This window comes from Rutilus rutilus, assembly GCF_951802725.1.
Source record: "Rutilus rutilus genome assembly, chromosome: 19".
Lineage (NCBI taxonomy): Eukaryota > Metazoa > Chordata > Actinopteri > Cypriniformes > Leuciscidae > Rutilus > Rutilus rutilus.
In genome coordinates, this window is record NC_140232.1 from 22,028,900 (window position 1) to 22,049,167 (window position 20,268).

Consider the following 20,268-nt stretch of genomic DNA (forward strand, 5'->3'; position numbering starts at 1 on the left):
AATTTGGCTATAAAATTCTGATTCCTCCTGAACATAAATCCACAACCCTCTGAATATTTCCTTCAGAAAGCTCTGGTTCAACCCACTTGCAGACACAGAGGACTCAGGCATCTCCTCATAGGTGTTGAGGTCCAGGGGTCGGTCACCCAGCTCCTCCTGCGAGTAACGTTCTGTGGTCCTGCAGAAGCTCTGCATGGACAGAGAGATGTACTTCTCTCTTATGAAGAGAGCTTTGACCACACATTTAGCAGCATCCAGCAGATCAGTGAAAGGAACCTGGGAAAAAGAAGACTCACTTAAACAGTCTGCATAGAAATCATCTATCCATCCATCAGAGGTACAGATTTGTCAATCTAAAAAAATATAAAAAGCTAAATGTTTTATCTTTATTGTTATTAATAGTCTGTTTTTCCCTGTTTTAACTAATATTTCTCCATCAGTGTGAAAACCCCTCAGCAGTGTTGCTGTCAGCTCATGTTTCCCTCTGGGGTTTGTGTGTGTGTGAATGTGTGAAACTTGGTTCTCCCTCAGGAGTTTATATAATGTCTGCAGTGTCCACTTCAGTTCTGTCAACAACATCTTGTGTTTTGTAAAACAAACAAAACGGGAAAATTAAAAACAGGAGCTGTTCCTACCCCACATTTCTCCTCTCCAGAGATCGCGACTCTCTGATACTCTCTCTCAGGGACGAGCTCTCTCTCGGGATAGAGCTCTTTGGGCGCCTGGCTCTGTTCTTTCATATACCTGAGAAAGAGAGGAGATGCTGGTATTAGCTAACAAACGCTGGGTCTCGTATGAATAATCACATGACATCTTAAAAGGCACTCACTCCAGATCTGCTGCACTGTCTGTTTTCATGAAGTCCTGTTTGGCTCGCAGTAGGATATCAGGCTCAAACCTCAAGAGAAAAGACTTTTAATGAACTGACTTTGGGTCAAAGGTCACATGTGCATACAGAGCAGTGAATGTTGGACTAATATTCGTCTAAGGAAATGGTGTTATTTTAAGTTACAAACACAGATAAGTTCAATGTTAAGGATTTCTTATTAAGAAAAATGTTTGATGAGAACTACAGATGCTATTTATTAATGGTTAAGTTTGATGATGAATGATGGGATGTAGTACTTGATATCCTGGCTGATTTGCCGCTCCAGTCTGTGCCGCCTCTCCTCCAGCTGCTCAATGGGGCTCTCCTCAGGGAACTCATATGGAGCGCTCCGCATCTCACTCTCAGCCAGGCTGCGGGAGAACAGCTCCTAAACGCACGCATTAAGCACACATTTACATAACAGCAGAAACAAAAAAATGCATTCAAGCAGCATGATTGTTGAGATTTCTGCTTTGTTTACCTCTGCAATCTCTTTATATTTGCCATCCATGGATGTGCGCAGATCAATGTGGCCGTGCTTGGCTACAGGGTTGCCAGGCAAGGAATGCTGGGATGTGAGGAGGTGTCGGCCAACACGGAGATCTACTAGGAAGATCGTGAGAAAGAGATTTTTACATTTCAACAGATATGGCCTGAAATATGGCTTGGCTGGATATGGATTTGGCTTTAAAACATTTTGATTTTGCAGATAAATGTTTAAGAATAAATGCAATACATTGTGATCCATACTATTATTTAGCCTTGTTTTTCTGCTTTTTCTGAAGAGCGGGGTCAGAAAGCTGTCAAAATCTACAACTGTTTGTCTTACAAAACTATGGAGCATTCAGGTGGGAGGACATGAGTTTGTATGTGAGTGTGTGCTGGCCTTAGTGTGCACACTTAACTTGTGGGCAAGTATAGACCAAATGCTTATAGTGCCAACACAAATTTTAGTACTGTCACTTTCAATTTCAACTGTCAATTTACTTGAAGTAACATATAAGATATTAATTATTAGATATTAATACACTATATCATTCAAAAGTTTGGGGTTGAAGTATTTTTAATGTTTTTGAAAGTCTCATGCTCAGCAAGCATATCATTTATTTGATAAAAACAAAATCCAGTAAAAACAGTAAAAATGTGATTTTAAAATAATAATTTATTCCATAATAATTAAAGTAATTTATTCCTGAATTTTCAACATCATTACTTTAGTCTTCAGTGTCACATGATCCTTCAGAATTCATTCTAAAAATTACGTATTCTTTCACGTATAGAAAGTTAAAATGAACAACATTTATTTAAAATATATATATTTTTTGTAACAATGTAAAAGTCATTTTTGATCAATTCAATACATCCTTGCAATCTTACTGACTCCAAACTTTTTACATGAAAACAGAACAAAAATACTGATTGCAAAATTCTTTGCTGTGAAATGCAAGCCAAAAGTATAATAAAGTAAGATTTCCCATTCCTTTCTCAAGTGATTAATCATCAGAAACATTTTAATATCACAATAATATTTTGCCTCACAAACAATGCTTTCAAACACTTTCACTTTCGCAGTGAGTGAAGCTCGACCCTTCTGCTCGAGTTCCATAGTTCCATCCCGTGAGTGATATCAATCTTCCTAAACTCAAATATTCATAAGCCTGATGAATAATTAAGCAGCCCTGTCTATAGTCCCTGCACTGCAGAGACCTGGACATCTCGTCCCACTGTTAAGGCACACAGGAAACAGTCTAAGTAAAAACAGATTCCCCTGGCACAGCTATCAACAGAATTCATAAACTTCCTGCAGATTTGAAAATGGAGTAAATCTCAAAAACAGTTTGCAATACCAATGCAGTTACAGTACGCAGCTGAGCAAACTAGCCTGTGGGCTACAGTAGATCTGCAGTAGTTACAATACAGATAACAGCTGTTTCCTGAATTCAGCATTAGTGTATTGACACATTCATCACAGTTTTACTAAGAAGAGCTGAATCTTCCCACTTTAACTCTGAGATAAATCCATTACTATGGGAAGCTACACTTAATATGAGGCTTTTTACTCTTTCATAATAGCAGATTAACCATTTACTCTCGTAGTTTAAAACCCTTGCTGTATATTCTTAATCTGCAGTGCATACAGTTTACAGTATGTGCTTGTTAATCACTGTTATTTTGATCTTATAGTTTTACAGAACTGAATTGCTCATATATAGTAATTAAACCACTTCATCAACACTGTACTGTACTAGAGTTAGACACTGCACTATACAAAAAAATAGTATTCAAAAATAGTATTTTATAAAACATATTAGTGCATGTTGCCAGAATAGCAATACATTATTAAATATTTTTAAAGTAGTTTTTAATTAGAAAAAATATAATATATTCAATTCTTAAAATATATATTTTTTTTTTACTTTTCAAGATTATGTCAAATCTTACAGTTTTTTTTCGATTGCTTAAACACATTTGTTGAAACTATGCCTCGTATTCTCAAAACTGTAAACACAAATCCATAACGTCTCCCCCAATTCCCCAAACATCCTATTTTCAGGTCAAAATGAAGCTCTACACTCAAAACCATTCACTCTTGCTGAAAAACCAAACTTTGCCCTCAGACAGGACACACAAGCCCTCAAAATCACACACACTACAACATAGTCTTACACACTGGTGCAATAAATTCAAAACAACATTTCCAAAACTGGTAAGTTATGTTGCTTGTGGTTCCCCCCCTCACAAACCTTTTCACATGATGAACACAAAATACACAACCAATGGATACATTGGCACATTTTTATTCATTCATGTACACAGTACAATGCAAAAAAAAAAAAAAAAAAAGGTCTGTTTTACTCTTTTTTTTTTTTTTTTTTCTAATTTTCTTTTTTCATATTTACTTAAGATGTGTGTGACCATCATATGACAATCATATGACAGTAAAAGAGCACACACAAACCTTATTGTAATATGAAAGTGTATTGGAATGGTAAAGAATGTTGGTACATGACAGGAGGGCCTCCACTCAAGGAGACAATATGATGAACAAGTCTAAGAATGTTCCACATATGGTTGAAATACCATCATTGGCCTAGAAAGATAACATTCTGGGAGTCAAGACTATAAAGGAGAAAGGATGCCCTCCCTTCACTCTGTGTGACTGTCCGACTGCTGGCCTTTTCTTGCAAGAAAATAAACCTCATCAAAGACTATTGAAAATGTTTGTCTCTTATTCAGTGATAGAATTTTGTTTGCCACCACACCTCCCTGAAGGTTCTCGAGGCGACGGTAAAGCGACTCAAATTTAGCCTTACTCGTAGCCCAGCCTCCCTCATAGTCATACCATTGATAAAGACATGGGCAACTAGAGTGGCTTGAATTTCATCTGAGACTGCTTGTCTTCTTGCCCTTGCCCTTCCTCCTCCTCCTTCTTATCCATCCTCGATCTCTTCCTTCATGTTTTTCTGGATCCATTGTTCCAAAACTCAATAAACTGATTTGGGCCCTTTTATCTATCTATTGAAGGATCTGATTGATGTGTGTTCAATTTTGACTCTTAGTGTTTCCACCTGGGTAATTGTGTGCTAACTGAGCTGAAGCTGTGCTGACTTGAGTGAACAATATTGAATGCTAGTGCTTTCTATGACAACATGGTCTAGGCCAGTGGTTCTCAATTCCAGTCCTCGTGACCCACTGCTCTGCACATTTTGTATGTCTCTCTTATCTGACACACTCAGTTCAGTTCATGGAGTCTCCCCTAATGAGCTGATGATCTGGTTCAGGTGTGTTAAATAAGGGAGACATACAAAATGTGCAGAGCAGTGGGTCACGAGGACTGGAATTGAGAACCACTGGTCTAGGCAATGAGAAATGAAGGGATTTGTGTGTAGAGTTTTGCAGTGACAGTTCAACAAATCTGACTCACGTGTCAAAACAGGGAATAGTGTTTATAGTTTATGGAAATGGGTGTGCTTTTTGATCAATGGCATTATGGTTTGGAAATTTGAGTTCAAAAGCCTGGTTATAGTGTTTAAGCAATCGAGAAAAACTGTAATATACAAAATTTTGTTTTTCAGGAATTCACTACTGTTCAAAAGTTTAGGGTCAGTAGAATTTTTACTTGATCAAAAGTGACAGTAAGCAGCATAAGTTTTCAATACTGAACAAAAAATGTTTCGAACAGCAAATCAGCATATTAGAATGATTTCTGAAGGATCATGTGATCATCACAGGAATAAATTACATTTTAAAATATATTCAAATAGCACACAGTTATTTTGAATTGCAATAAGTTTTCACAATATTACTGTTTTCACTGTAATCTTACCAAACCCAAACTTGTGAACAGTAGTGTAAATTGATCATGTTTTATTGTCAAGGAAGACAAGAAGAAAAATACTTCAGAAAATGTCTTAACATATCAATTCTATGTTTAAAAAGAATAAAAAGAAGCATTCCAGACTGATTCACATTAAATGTGCAGTGACAGTAAATATGATTCTCAGTTTGAGTAGTTTATTTGGCTGCCTAAATACAGTAGATGTTGTGGATACAATAGTTTCTCAGTAAACAAACTTGAGTCACCCTCTAAAGGGGTGGTTGATTATGATTTAATTTTTCTAACTTTAGTTAGTGTGTAATGTTGCTGTTTGAGCAAAAACAACATTTGCAAAGTTACGACACTCATATTTCAAATCAAAGGGAGATATTTTCTTTTAAAGAAATTGCTTTTTAAGGACTACAGCAAACGGCTGGTAGGGCCTACACAACATTCCTTCCGGGTAAGTGACATCACGAACCCTAAAATTGACATAAAGCCCGCCCCGGAATTTATAGATTATCAAGACAGAATATCAACGACTAGAAGATAACTACACATAAGCTACATAAATTCATCAACTAACCATTCAGAAATGTTGTCTACATGTTGTCACTTCTTGAGTCTCTCCATCTTTCTCACTCCGGTTTGAACATAAAAGGCTAAACGTTTTTGAAATTTTCAGTGCATGTCTGTGTGAGGTAATCGAAGCTGCTAACACAGGAGGTGTTGTAGCTCCGCCCTCTGTGCGGGGAGCAGCAGCTCATTTGCATTTAAAGGGACAGACACAAAAACGGTGCGTTTTTGCTCACCCTCAAAAAGTTATATAAAAACATCTGTGGGGTATTTTGAGCTAAAACTCTGGGGACATCAAAGACTTCTTTTTACATTGTGTGAAAAGGGCATTATACCACACCTTTAGGGACTGGAGTCTGTTGTTTTTTTCTAGAGCTTTACCATGATTCCTATTCATAACCGCAACAACAAAGCCTTTGTTACCATAATGCCATTTGAAGTAATGCACACGTTCTCCCTGCTGAAAGTAGGAATTGTCGTCCGTCTGCTTAGACTCAAGTACTAATTACTAACCACCGCAGTGTAATTACACACAGCGCTCAAACAAAAACGAGAGGAGCAGAACTAAATAATTTAAAGTTTGGTATCACCGGGATGTGCCCATAGTTGCCGAAATTGAGTCAAGTTATACTAACCCTCATTCTACTAGTTTACATAACACTTTAGGGCTCTTCTGCTCATCGTTTTACTGTTCTGGAAAAGTTAATGTGCAACGTACTTATCAGGGAGTTTACTGGAGGTGATTAACGACAGGATCGTCTATGAGATGAACTCGTCGCTGAAATCTTGGTGGCCTTTTCACAGGCCCAGATGGGTGAACTAATTATGACAATGACAGTTCATTATCGCCCAACACAGATAGACACAGCGGGAGATGCACGCACTACCACGTGCACCCACACTTACAATCACGTTCTCCTTTTCTCACACATACCATTTACCTTCACATAAATCACAGCCTACACATTTCTCACTTATCTGCAAGCTAACAAAGCACGTTGTAAAAGATTAATATCGCAAGAGATTTTGTCAGGATTTTTGATGTGCGTGTAAAGCCAGAAGGGAGACTGATATATCCACTGGCTTGTATATAATCTTCCCGGTGTATTTTGGGAGTTTCATGCTAGTTACATAATCACCATCCCCTTTATACACAGGATCCCCACATACAGTAAACGGCAAAGCAGAACAACAACTAACTTCTCCTGCTGAGCTTCAACTGCGATGCACAACTACAAAATACGTGTAATGGAGTTATTGATTCTGATGGTAAACATTCTAGAATGAGGGTCTATAAATGTCACATATTTATGAATGGGAGAAGTGAATAATCAGTGTAGTGAGATATGGAGCTGAGAGATAAGAACAGCACTAGACCATTGCCTCAATGACACATGAGATGAGGTCAAAGATCGGGCCCGTTACACCTTTGTGTAATCACCTCTGTAATTTGGTGTATTTATCTGTTTGTGTGTATTTCGTATTTGATTAATTGTTACATTGTTACATTTTTAAGTTTTTTATTTTTGAATTAAGTACATTTTAATTAGGCTACTTTTTATTTATTTATTACGTTTATTTAAATGTATTATGCTTTCTATAAAATATATCAGTAACAATTTACAATAAGGTTTCATTAGTTAACTACATTAGTTATGAACTAACAATGAACTGCACTTCTACAGCATTTATTATTATTAATATTACATTAGTTAATGCACTGTGAACTAACACGTACAAACAATGAACAGCTATTTTTTATTAACTAACATTAACAAAGTTAACAAATACAGTATCAAATGTATTGCTCATGATTAGTTCATGTTAGTTAATACATTAACTAATATTACCTAATGAACCTTATTGTAAAGTGTTACCAATATATCTATTTACACAAGCGTGGTTTGGGGTCAGTAAGATAAAAGTCATATAATACTTCAGCAAGAATGCATTTAAACTGATCAAAAGATATATGAAGTTTTCCATTTCAAATAAAGTCTGTACTTATGAACTTTCTTTTTACCTAAGAATCCTGTAAAAATGTTTCTTGAGCAGTAAATCAGCATATTAGAATGATTTCTGAAGGATCATGTGACACTGCATATAATGAAATAAATGACATTTTAAAATATATTCAAATAAAAACAGTTATTTTAAATTGTAATAACAATATTACTGTTTTTACTGATCAAATAAATGCAGTCTTAGAGAGCATAAAAGACTTTTCAAAAACATTTTTACAATTCTTAACGACCTCATACTTTTGAACGGGATATATTATCACAAAAGTTCTGATTATGAAATCTCTCAGAATACAAAAGCTTATCTTAGATCAGTTTCTAAAAAGCCGTTAATGTTCTATATATACGCAAAAGCTGAAAGAAGTCTTACATGAAAGAAATCTGATGTGTGATCTAAAATGATATTAGCAGCTGCTGCTAATGCTGACTGACATACTTTATGAAATCCTGAGCAAAACTGAGCCACACTGAGGATTACAGTTACCTCGCTAACCCCAATCAGGGCCCGTCACTGTCGCCACGGCAACCTGATGTTGCATCCCTTTGTTTGCTAAGTTAACACCTGACATGACCAATCACCATTTAGTATATAAAACTATAAAACACATTCAAGGTTAATGTGAAATCACACGACTACTACCACAGCTTTTCATGCGGTGATAACTTTAGATTAATAAACTCCGGTTTGGAACATGGTTTTCTAGCTGGTTGACCAAACCCAAGCTTGAAACCACCTGGTTTGTTGCTGGTCCAAGACAATCTCCAAGTGTAGACCCGTTAGAAACCAGAAATGTAGAAATCAAAAACACATTTACCAGCTTAAACTGGATTTCCAGAAGGGTTTGGAAGCTTCATAACCTCTTTTCCCTTGAACACACACAAACTCATACACAAAAGCAGCATCCTTCTCTATTACTCTTTCAGCCGTCCACTTAATCTGTCATCCGTGAAACACAGCGCTGACCACAACACCTTCAAAACAGGACAATACTGAGATACTGAGGAGGACAATCAATACAGCGAGACACACACACACACACACACACACACACACACACACACACACACACACACGACTCCCTAAGGAAAAACATGAGCTGACAGCAACACAGCTGAGGGCTTAGAGATGGAGAGAAACAGAATGAAAAGACATAGAAGCAAATAAGTGTCCTACATGAAAGGATATGAGGAAACTCTTGCTGTTATTCTCCTAAAACAGGTCAGAGAGAGAAAAGACAGAAAGACAGACAGAATAAAAAGAGAGAGACAAATGGCAAACACAAAGCTACACTTTCTAAACTAACACACATCTCCAGCAAAACGTGTCTCATTCATTCACTCACTCTCTCACATACATAGTCTTGTGATTGAATCTGTCCCACATACATACATACATACATACATGCATACATACAGTAAACACAGCTGATGGAGCCGAAGCATCCACTCTCTCCCCTCCCTCCTCTTCCTGGTTCCTGCCAGCTGTCTGGGCTGGCCACTGTCATCCCCCTCTCATTTAAATATCCTTGACACATGGCTGGACCGTACCACCTGGACTTCAGGGGCAGGGGGAGCTCAACAGCATCACTGCTGTGTCTGGGACAGAATGGGCTCAACAGGATCTCTCTACACCCCCCTGTCCTTCAGCTCTGTGACGCGTTAGCATGACTGCAGTGCAAGCGAAAATGCTGGAGGATGTTTTGAGAAAGGGATAGAGAAATAGAGTCTCCCTCGGAAGCCGAAATAGAGGTCACTGCAGAAACTAGTATTGGACATGTCTGATCAGAGATCTGGCCCATTTAAACAAGCATCGAGATAATGTGTTTATCATTACTGGAGCTGTCACCAAACCACCACTGTATGAACCCTACTGGGTTTCTATTGTATGGCACTAGAAACCCATATAGAGTGTTAATGATTCTGTCGTGTGTCCAGAGGGTTTGAGAGACGTTTCTGTTTAATCAGAGGGAACAATAGCATCCCTGAATTCTGCTCCTCTTTTAGGGGAAATGGGCTTTGATGAAGACATCAGAGAAAGAGACAAAGATTGCACTGATGAGGTTTTTGTGAGCCTCTGGAGACCAATTGCTTTTATTTGTAGCGATTTTGATGCTATCATAGAAGTGCCTCAAGCACTCCCATTCAAAAGGCATTTTGACCGAAAACGAAAATACGGTCAATCTTAAAAGTGGCGTTTCCATTCTAATTATGCCTTTACACGAAAGTTTGACTCGGGCAGATTAACAAAAAGAGCCTAGGTTCAATTTTGGCGAGAGTTACCCTTTAATATGAACTAAGAAGGAACAAAACTTCTACAGCATTTATTAATCTTAGTTCATATTAATTTCAACATTTACTAATACGTCATTAAAATCAAAGGTTGTATTTGTTAACATTAGTTAACCCAATGTGAACTAGCATGAACAAACAATGAACAGCTGTATTTTTATTAACTAACATTAACAAAGGTGAATAAATACTGTAACAAATGTATTCCTCATTGTTAGGTCATGTTAGTAAATACATTAACTAATGTTAACTTTTGAACCTTATTGTAAAGTGTTACCTTTTTGCAATACGAGATACAGCCAATCTGATTATACTTAAAATAGGTGGAATTGTTTTAGTGTACATATTTACACATTTATTGTAAACTTGACTTAAAAATGCATATTTGTGAAATTAATACAATAATGCATGCTATTTGCTATAAATACATGCTATAAAATTCAGTTTTCAGTAAGTATTAGTCCATGTGATCTAATGCATTAACACATTATTGTAAAGAGTTACCAAAGTATATATTGAGTTTCAATAGTCATAATATAATTATTTGCTACATTTTACAATAACTTGTAGATAAGCACTCTCCAAGAAAGCAATCAGAAAATAAAAGTTTATCATTTAAAATCTTGAAATTTGTTTTATGGTTTTATGTTTGCTAGGGGAAAATGACTTGCTAGCTCCACCTAGTGGGCAAAAGCAAAACTGTTAATTCTTTGGATTTTACGATCATGGAAACAAACTCAACTTTCACTAAATATAAATAAGATTCACAAACACTCAAGTACCTAATACCTAGACACTATATTATGATTCTAACTAACCTGTTGTAAAAGCACAAGGGTCTTTTAGAAATCATAAAGTTCCTACCTCGTGGATGAAGTCCCTGGGAATCTAGGGAAGTAAAGGGTTGAGTGGATTTAGAGAAAACAACTCTAACTAGTAGCAAAATGGTGGCTGAGGGGGAGGCAGTAAAAGTGCTCCTTTAAAGAATCCCTCCTCTCTCATACCACACTAAAGGCAAGGGAGGCACTACGGGGCTCAAAGTTCAAAGCCAAATAGCATTTAAAACCTCTATATGTGGTATAGAGAAGGCTGGAGGCTGAAACATAAACTATGACCAAGATCTTCCACTAAAATACTTTCTTTCTTTCTTTCTATTTCGAACAACAAAAAAGATATATATATATATATATATATATATATATATATATATATATATATCTCAATACAATCAGTATGTTACAATATATACCAAATAAAAACAAACAAACAAACAAACAAACAAACAATATCTATAAAGTATTATAACAAATACTCATCTTACTGCTAAAAAGAGGAGCACAAATGTAAGCAGAGTGATGGAAAAAGTTTTAGCAAACTATTTGCAGACAGACATTGCCCCTTTAAGAATTGTTTTAGAAGAGTCAATCACGTCAGCCTTATCTTGTCCATCCTTTATGCTCAGATAAGCAAGATATGCCAAATAAAAAGGTGAGTTTGAAGCATTTAAGTGACCATAATGCAACACAGAGAGGGTCCAAAGTGACATAACAGGAAGAGCTCTGTGTACAAACCTCAAGTGACTCATGCCAAAACACTCATCAGGTAGCGGCTATAAATAAAACAAAAACAAACAGCAATATAATTGTACATCGACTGCTGGTGGTTTAAACTAAATGTTATTCAAAGGTTATTCAAGGTATGTTATTATAGGGCTCTAAAATGTGAGGTAAATGTTTGCTTTATTTTTCCATGATGCGGTAATTTTCTGAATCCGATTTAGAAATAAAAAACTATGGATGCACAGATATAATAATTACAATACAATAATAAATAATTATGCACAATACAACAATCTATATTTATACTACACAATCTACATTTTGACTGATTATTTAAAAAAGTCCAACTATATGTGCTTCAGGTGACACTAAACATAATATAGAGTGGGAAACTGCAGAAAAGTCTCTCTTATCCAACAATCATTTAATATGCAGAGGAAAAATAACCTTCACAAATATAAATAATAAATATAGCTGCAAGCACAATTAAAGGGCCAAGCACAAAAAAGTCACAATGAGTTATGCATTGCTGAGAGCTTCAGAGCAACTGCAACAAGGTGTAAAGACATTTTTAGAATATTTTAGTCAAAATGGCTGAAAAATCACAAGTACAATGACTTGCAATATGATTTGACCAATAGGTGGTGCTGCTACCAAATTGATGTTGTGTTATCAGTGTAAAGGAAACAATGACACCGACACATACAAACTAGTTTGGTGTCAATATGTCAAAGCATTGCAGAGTTACAGCCTCAGAATCAGCTTGGCACCATGCCATCAAATTTGTCAATGCATTATTCGAGAATGGTTTGGTTAATAAAAGCTTATAACTATTTGCCGGGGAAACTATTTGACAAGAACTATTTGGTGAAAATCGGACCAGCGGTCTAGGATGAGTTCGAAAAAGTAGATTTTCAAACAAAATTCAAAATGGCAGACAGTAAGTTAGACCGAATATTGCATAATCGGTATCATTGTTCTCGGTCAAGGAATCTATCAAGACTGGTTTAATTAAAATAGGCAAAATTAATAAAAAACGCTATTAGCTGAGATTTCATTATACATTTTGACAAGAAGGTGGCACTGTTACAAAACTTTTTGAGTACCTTCAGGGCATGGTCCTGATGACGGAGTTTCGTAATGATCCACTAATGTGTTCTTAAAATACAGCATTCTATGACAAAATTCAAAATGATCGACACCCAAAATGGCCAATATGGGTATCATTCGACTCTGTATGCTGCACTGAATTAAATGAGACCAGTTTTATGGTTTTCGGGCAAACCGTTCCAAAGTTATAAGCAAACATAAACAAAATGTTTCATCATTTTTTCGGCTGTGCTGAAACACTGCATGTAGCCTCAGGTCATGCATCTGATGGCATGTACTAAGGATTCATCTCAATATGTGAAAGAGTTCCACAGATATAGCCTTTGCATCCAATTTGGTGTGCTCTTCATCAAATTCGTTCATGAGCTATTCAAGAACAGTTAGGTTTATTAAAAAGCTTTTATTAACTTTTTGCCAGCATGGTTGAGGATGATTTGAGGCCATTTTGGTTGAAAATCCGACAAACCATCTAGGATAAGTTCGAAAAAGTAGGTTTTTCAGAACAATTGAAATGTCGGAAACATTTTCGTGTCGGAGAATGACAATTAATGGGGTGCAATCGAATCGTTTTGAGCCAAGAAATCAGTTATCCAAAAGTTATTAGCATAAACATAAGTGCAAATTTGGACAGGGATCGAGTTAGAGACTGCTATATTGCTGTGGTTAATGTTCAGACAGAGTGACTGTCCTCTATATATGTGTGCAAAATTTCACAGCTTTTTACCAAACGGTTCTTTGGGCTGCCATAGAGAGGAAGAAGAATATGAAGAAAACTAACAGATACAATAGATGCCTTCACATCTTTGGTGCTTGGCCCCTAATAATAAAGAAACAACATTTTTGTGCCATGGATAAAAAAATCTTAGAGGCTCTGAATTTTTTTATTTATTTATGTTTAACAGTAGGTTAACCAACTAGAAATGTGAGGTCCTGTTAAATGTTTTCCTCATGGGAATTATGCTAATTAAAAAGTCACATTTATCTGCTAATACGATATGAAAATATATCCTGCACCCCTAAAAAGAATGTTCATGCACACGTTCGAGTCACCACATTTTATGCGAATTTCTGGTGAAACTGGCAATTTACAAGTAATGGTCAGGCAAGTTTAGTCTACAAGAAAAAACCAGACACATTTCCCAAGAGAATCAGGAGCATTACACATAATGGACTGTGCCAGAAATGTGGATCTGAAAGCTGTTATTTCTTCAAAGCAAGATGGACTATTATTAACCCTTCCTCATGTTTTCACTGAGGCCTCTTTTCCAAATCATGTCAAGAATGAGCCACAGTAAAAGCGTACGAGGCTCTCAGAAATCAGACACTTGATTGCTGCTGAAATGCGAGAGGAATTTTAAATGTTGCATGTCTAGTGTCTCTAAAGAGACTATTTAAAGGACTTTTTGTTTAAAGCAAAGTACTGACTATAATTTATTCCTACATGCAAGTGGACCTGTATGAAAGAGAGCTGTTTTGTGCCTATATGAGAATAATTGTGGTTGTCTGAAACTGCGAGGTTGCACAGTCTGAAACTGCACAGTTTTTTTTTTTTAAAGATAGCAGCAATATGCCACCTGCTAAGTCTCCATGCTCAGATAATTACTCCATCTTTGTGGTGAAGATGCTTTCTGATAATATTTCCTGCCTCGGGCCTCGGAAATTACGCTGGCACGGCAAGCCAAATGAGTCTCAACATTTTTCCATGTCTGGTTTTGCAGTCAACCAGAGATAAACACACTTTCTAGAACACTGTTTCAGGTTTTAACCACAACATCAGAGGCTCAAGGAACTAATAAATACATGCGACACCTAACTAAATGTCTTCTAGCGCATGATAAAATCAAAGTTTTTCTGCGAGAAAGAGAGAGAGAGAGAGGTGTGAAGTGTTTTTTGGATCAGATCTTATGTAAGCCTTACGCAATGCTGGCCTGACCACAGACATTGTGTTGCATGCATTTATGGATGTGGTCTAGACCAGCCACTAATTGCTGCATGTTTGATTTTCCCCGTCTGGCTTTCTTGCAATTGAATCCTCCAACATTATCTGGATGAATATATTCAGGAATTGAGTAATTGAGGTCTGAAACACAATCAGCTAAGTACTTCCAACGTAATCATGGCCAGAAATAATGTGTAATGCATAACTTTCTCTTTCTGCTCCTCACAGAAATAACAAATACAGGTCCATGAGCTATTATTCGGTTTCAGAGAGAGAACATTTTTGTGAATTTTAAAGTCTAGGAAGCCATAAGAAAGAGAGACAGGAAAAAGAATATGGTCCTGTAATAGTTGCAACAGTTTCCCTCAAATCAACAGGTATAAAAGTTTCTACATATGCAGATGCTGGATAGCTGAAACTCTTCTGAACATTTGCCACAAAATAGTCAAATGTACAAAGGAACCTACATAGAAATATGATGAAATACTGACTATATGATGAAAGATTTACATGTAATGACACATTCTGTTCTCCAATTCCATCCAATTTCCACTTCACACACACACACACTTTTATAAACCCATATTGTTTTTGAGCAAACACACTTACCTCCAGTGGCTGTGTACTGCAGGCTGCCTCTCTTCCTGAAAGGGGACGTGGGTTTGCCTGAAGGCAGCTTAGAAGACATTTTGGCTGGAGATTCACCAGAGACGGACAAAACGCTGGTTGGTTAAGGCACAGAGGAGTCCTTAGCAGGGGAAAAAAAAGGGGGGCACACTCGGTCCAGAGAGGCTTTGAATGCAGTAAGAAGGATGTTCAGATATGTGTGTGTGTGTGTGTGTTTGTGTGTGTGTGAGAGAGATCCCCGCTCTTCAGATGCTGCAGTGTGAGAACTGGCTCCTCCCCACACCTCCCAGTGCCCACTCACACACCAGCACACGCTGCCTGCGTGCTGTCACTCCGCACGGTTTCCATGGAAACCTCAGAGCCAGGTGGAACATGACATGAGAGTCCAAATAGTGCATTGTGATGATCGTAAAGGAATGCTCCTCATGTCACTTTTTCATAGCAAGTGAGACGAGAGGAAACATGACAGGCCAGACGCTGGCTCAGGGCTCAAAGCTTGGTCAGCCAGAAGAGATGCGCCGTGTGCTGGGTGGGGGAGGTTGCCCTCTCTGTGATGGGTAACAGTTGGAGTCATGTCTGCGAAATGTAGTAAACCACAAATTAGAGATGTACAAAAACTTTAAAAACAAAAACAAAAAAATGTAGGGGTGAGCAGCTAAAATATAGACACAGGAAAAAATGAAAACACATAATCATATGGATCATAGGGTTAGGGTTATTCTGAATGAATAAATTCAGTTCATCACTGGTTGTCAAATTGGAATCTGTTATCTTACTTGGAAATTGAATGAATTGCAATTCAATCATACAACAGAATTATCAACAGGTTTTGCAACTAAACATAAATACATTTTCAGTTGTAGCTATTCATTATATATTTATTCCCTGATACTGCAAGTAGAAAATGTTTTCCTAATGGATCAACTGAAAAATATTAAATGAAAAATATAACTTAATACTGTCAAAACAATAAACACAACTAATTATAATAATTTTAATTGAATTATATTATATTTTAAGTAATATGTATATATGAATGTACACATACATACATATATATATATATATACACATATATATATATATATATATATATATATATATATATATGAAGAGTTCAGATGCAAAAGCCTCTAAGTGCCATCTGAAATTTTCTTCTAGAATGATCATTTTTATCAAGCTCGTATATTTAAGTTCAATAATTTCACTTAAATGGCAATGAAAATTACCTATTAGTTGTAATTTAAGTGATATTACTGAACTTAAATATACAAGCTTGATAAAAATGATCATTCTAGAAGAAAATTTCAGATGGCACTTAGAGGCTTTTGCATCTGAACTCTTCATATATATATATATATATATATATATATATATATATATATATATATATATATATATATATATGGATTGATTGATTGATTATTAATATCATCTAATGTTTCTGTGAATATACCATATGTTCATGATGACCCTAAGAGTATGATAACATGTTCAAGGGTAATCATACTGAAAATGATTGTATTGTTGAAAATAGATGCAACATTTAAAATGTTTTTACATTTCATTTGATTTTAATTCCGTTTCAATAAATTCAAATTTGATTAATAATTCTGCATTCCATTTACAAATTCAGGAAAGGGCAAACTCAATTAAATTTCGAAAGCCACAGAAACCTACAGTCCGGTAATGCTTGTTTTAGTTATCTATACGGTGAATGCCTGTAAAATGCTAGTGACAGCATACACCGAACCTCATCAGCAATGTACAGCATGAGGGGTCTTTACATAACAAAGGAATGTTTCTGTCTCTGTGCTGACTGGACGTGTCAGCAGCCAGCGCAGTCAAAAATGAAGCTCCAATGAGCTCTGGAAACATTAGCATTAGCTTCCAAGCAGAGCCAAAAGCAAAATATGTATTACTGATTATCCTTTCTGGAAAAACATATTTTATGTCATTAAAGATGCAGAACACAGGGTTCGAAAGAAATCATACAATGGGGAAGTGAATGTTGAGAGATGCTTGCTGAGATTTCCTTCCTGATAAGCCAATGTGTATAACAGGCAGAGTCCACTGACTAGAGCATTGGGTTTATACCTCCCTCTTGTGGAAACTGACAGAGATGCATTCATTGCCCAGAATGTATCCAAAAAAGATTGCAACAAAATACCAAAAGAGTCAGAATAATTTGCATATAAAATCAATCTTTTTTGTGTGTGCGAATATCCAATGCAATCAGTGGGGAAGAGCATATTACTGATGTCCACAAGCACAATGTGTGTCATGGCCAAATATCTCACAAGAGACTGTATGGCGTCTACTGTACACGCATTGATTACATGTTATTCTCACAATGGTAGTAAATTATCCATAATTCATTGATTCTTTTTTTATCTTTTAAATTTTCCTTTCTAAAAAATCCTACTGCTTGTATACATTCAGAAAGTCTTCCAGGTTTGTGGAATCACACACACGGACCAGCCACTAGTCATGTGACTATCACTGAGATCCACAGAGCATTTGATCAATGGATTGACAGAAATCATTTCACTTTTCAATAGTGCATATCTGATCAGCTCCTGACGAACACATTAACTATTATTTGAATAATTATCAAATAATTAACCATGTATCGCTGTCTTTGGAAGGCTTTTGTTTTCAAGCATATTAAAATGTACAAATTAATTGACATGCAATGCAGGGATTCCCTAATTATTTGTCATCTGAACCTTTTTGCAAGGTCAATAATAATAAAATTAAGTGATTAATAATAATAATAATAATCAAATTACATTGACAGTTCTCTGATGTCAGTTAATGGTCACATGACATGCTGGTGAATTAAATACTTTTTTAAGAGTTTTATTTTTAAATGATTTATTTTAATTAAAATTTTTTTATAATTTAATTTATCACTTTTCATTAAACTCACGAACCCCAGTCTGGGAAACCCTTACGTAATGTAACATTTAATGCACTTCATGTTGTTGATAACAATGGGTGGAATACATCTTATTTCTCTTTGTATTTTTTACATAAATATGGAACAAGATTATCCTATTCAATGTGATAAACGAGCTAGGACAAAAATAATCTAAAAGTAATTAAATAGTAGTCAGATTATACCTTAAATGTGTAATGTAATGGATTATGTAACTACCTACAATTTTTGTCATGTAATTTGGAATCAGTAACTGACTACAATTTGTAAGTAATCTATCCAGACTGTGTACAGTGTACACGCTACACCTTTACATGAGTGCAAGAATGAGTCTTTAATGATTCAAACAGTCCTTCCACTGGGGAAACCACTCATGTTGTTTAAACTGTGTCAGTTAAGCAGTTTGGGTCTCTGTAAAAGCATGCATTTAGCGGTTTGTTTGTGCATTTAAAACAGCGGGGGTGAGATGCTGCTGCCATGTCCTGTTTTAATTGCATTAGCATCAAGCATAATTAGCATAAGCATAAACATGATTAAAATAACTAGCATGCTGCACTGAGCATTTAATACAACCTGTAGGAAATTAAATTCAAAATGCTTGTCTGTAATGCAATTTAAATAGTTTTTTGAGACTGTACATAAAATACCATGCTTTAAATGTATTATATCGGTGATTTTATATTAGTATGCATTCAGTGAGCAAATATTGTAGGCCAACTTGCAGAAGAAAAAAACTACTGTACAAACGACACACGAAAAAAAAGAAGATATATTTCTGTACTTCCTATTGTCAATGCCGCTGATAAGAGTTCCAGATGTGTCTCAGCCGTGTCTGGTCTAATAAGCTTGTGCTCGTTTCTTTATTCTAAGAATCCCCTCCTCATTCATCAGTTCTAACCAGAAGGGCAGAAAATAATCATCTAAATAATCCCCCTCCACCGTTACCCACCCCGACCCACGGAGGCCTCGGCCAGTAATCTTGTCAGCAGCATGGAAGCTGTGCTGGAGTGTTAGAGGCAGGGCTGGACCACAGAAACCCTAATGAGATTGGCTCTGATGAAGAGAAGGATACCATGATTAGCTTGCTATATTCCTCTTGGAAGCATTTAGGGATTTGGGTGCTCACAGCCTGCCACAAGCAGTAAGAAAAAATCTGCTTACCGAAAGTGACGTGGGTTGAAATCTCGCATTCACAGAGAAGTTGGTGTGTCCAATGATGGGGAAGCATTTACATGACTGCATGTGACTGCATGTGCTCCCGAGTGGGAGGGTCTGGATACGCTTCTGGTTTTAGATCAGTGTAAATGGATTGTTTAAAATCAACTGTAAGGAGAGTTAAGGATTCACTGTGGAGTGATACTGTTGATTTTCCTTGAAATGTAGGCCTGTTCATTTTGTTGCAATTTGAACTGGTTCACAGAACGCGATCCACTGCTTTTTAATCGTTCTATTCAACATAAACTGCAAGAGATGGACGTATTTGATCGGAGCTGTGCCGTGTTTTTATGACGTCGTGTCATGTAGGAAAGGTTAGGTTGGCTTTTAAAACAGTTGACCTTTCAATATCTCACAAAACCTCATCTCAACACAGTGAATGAATGACTATATGCTCTTCTTAATTTTGTAATTTCATCTAAACATTAACATTGTTAGATTTAGTCAGTAGAGACCTAGCGTGTTGTTCCCAATGTTATTATTTTTTGTAGCCCATAATTAATGGGGTTATTATTAAGTTTGCTACACAAAACTGACAGTTCGGTACGTACCATGGTTTTGACGTTGTACGGTTCGGTACAGCAGAGGAGGAGAAAACTAAACATAAAATTGCTTTTTTTATTAAACAGTGGTTTACTGAACAAAGTGTGTTTTGTGTTTCAGATATAATTAAAAGTTTCTTAAGGAATTTTTTTTTTTTTTTTTATCTCTGCTATTGCTGTAAACTAGCCTATATAGGGAGCCCTTACTTGCACATTAGGTTACAATAAACTATTAATATAAATTCAGTTGCTATTTACTTTTA

At 36.3% G+C, this 20,268-nt stretch overlaps 1 protein-coding gene across 7 annotated transcripts in view; it reads right to left on the reverse strand.

The window, feature by feature from the left end:
• The window catches only part of ampd2b (adenosine monophosphate deaminase 2b), a 29,841-nt gene that overhangs the window by 8,997 nt on the left and 576 nt on the right, over positions 1–20,268 (reverse strand). For 2 of the 7 annotated variants that reach the window (XR_014625437.1, XM_084389317.1), the window contains exons 2-7: positions 15,290–15,883; positions 1,350–1,474; positions 1,126–1,256; positions 830–898; positions 636–744; positions 87–276 (exon numbers count right to left, since the gene is read on the reverse strand). Coding sequence is in view for 5 of the 7 variants with exons in the window: in XM_084389317.1 (XP_084245443.1) it covers positions 87–276; positions 636–744; positions 830–898; positions 1,126–1,256; positions 1,350–1,474; positions 15,290–15,368 (703 nt within the window). In the remaining 2 variants the exon portion in view is untranslated. Of the gene's footprint in view, positions 1–86; positions 277–635; positions 745–829; positions 899–1,125; positions 1,257–1,349; positions 1,475–9,197; positions 9,271–10,936; positions 11,005–15,289; positions 15,884–20,268 lie in introns of those variants that run through there. The other 5 variants (XR_014625438.1, XM_084389318.1, XM_084389320.1 and 2 more) reach the window with 5 other exon arrangements.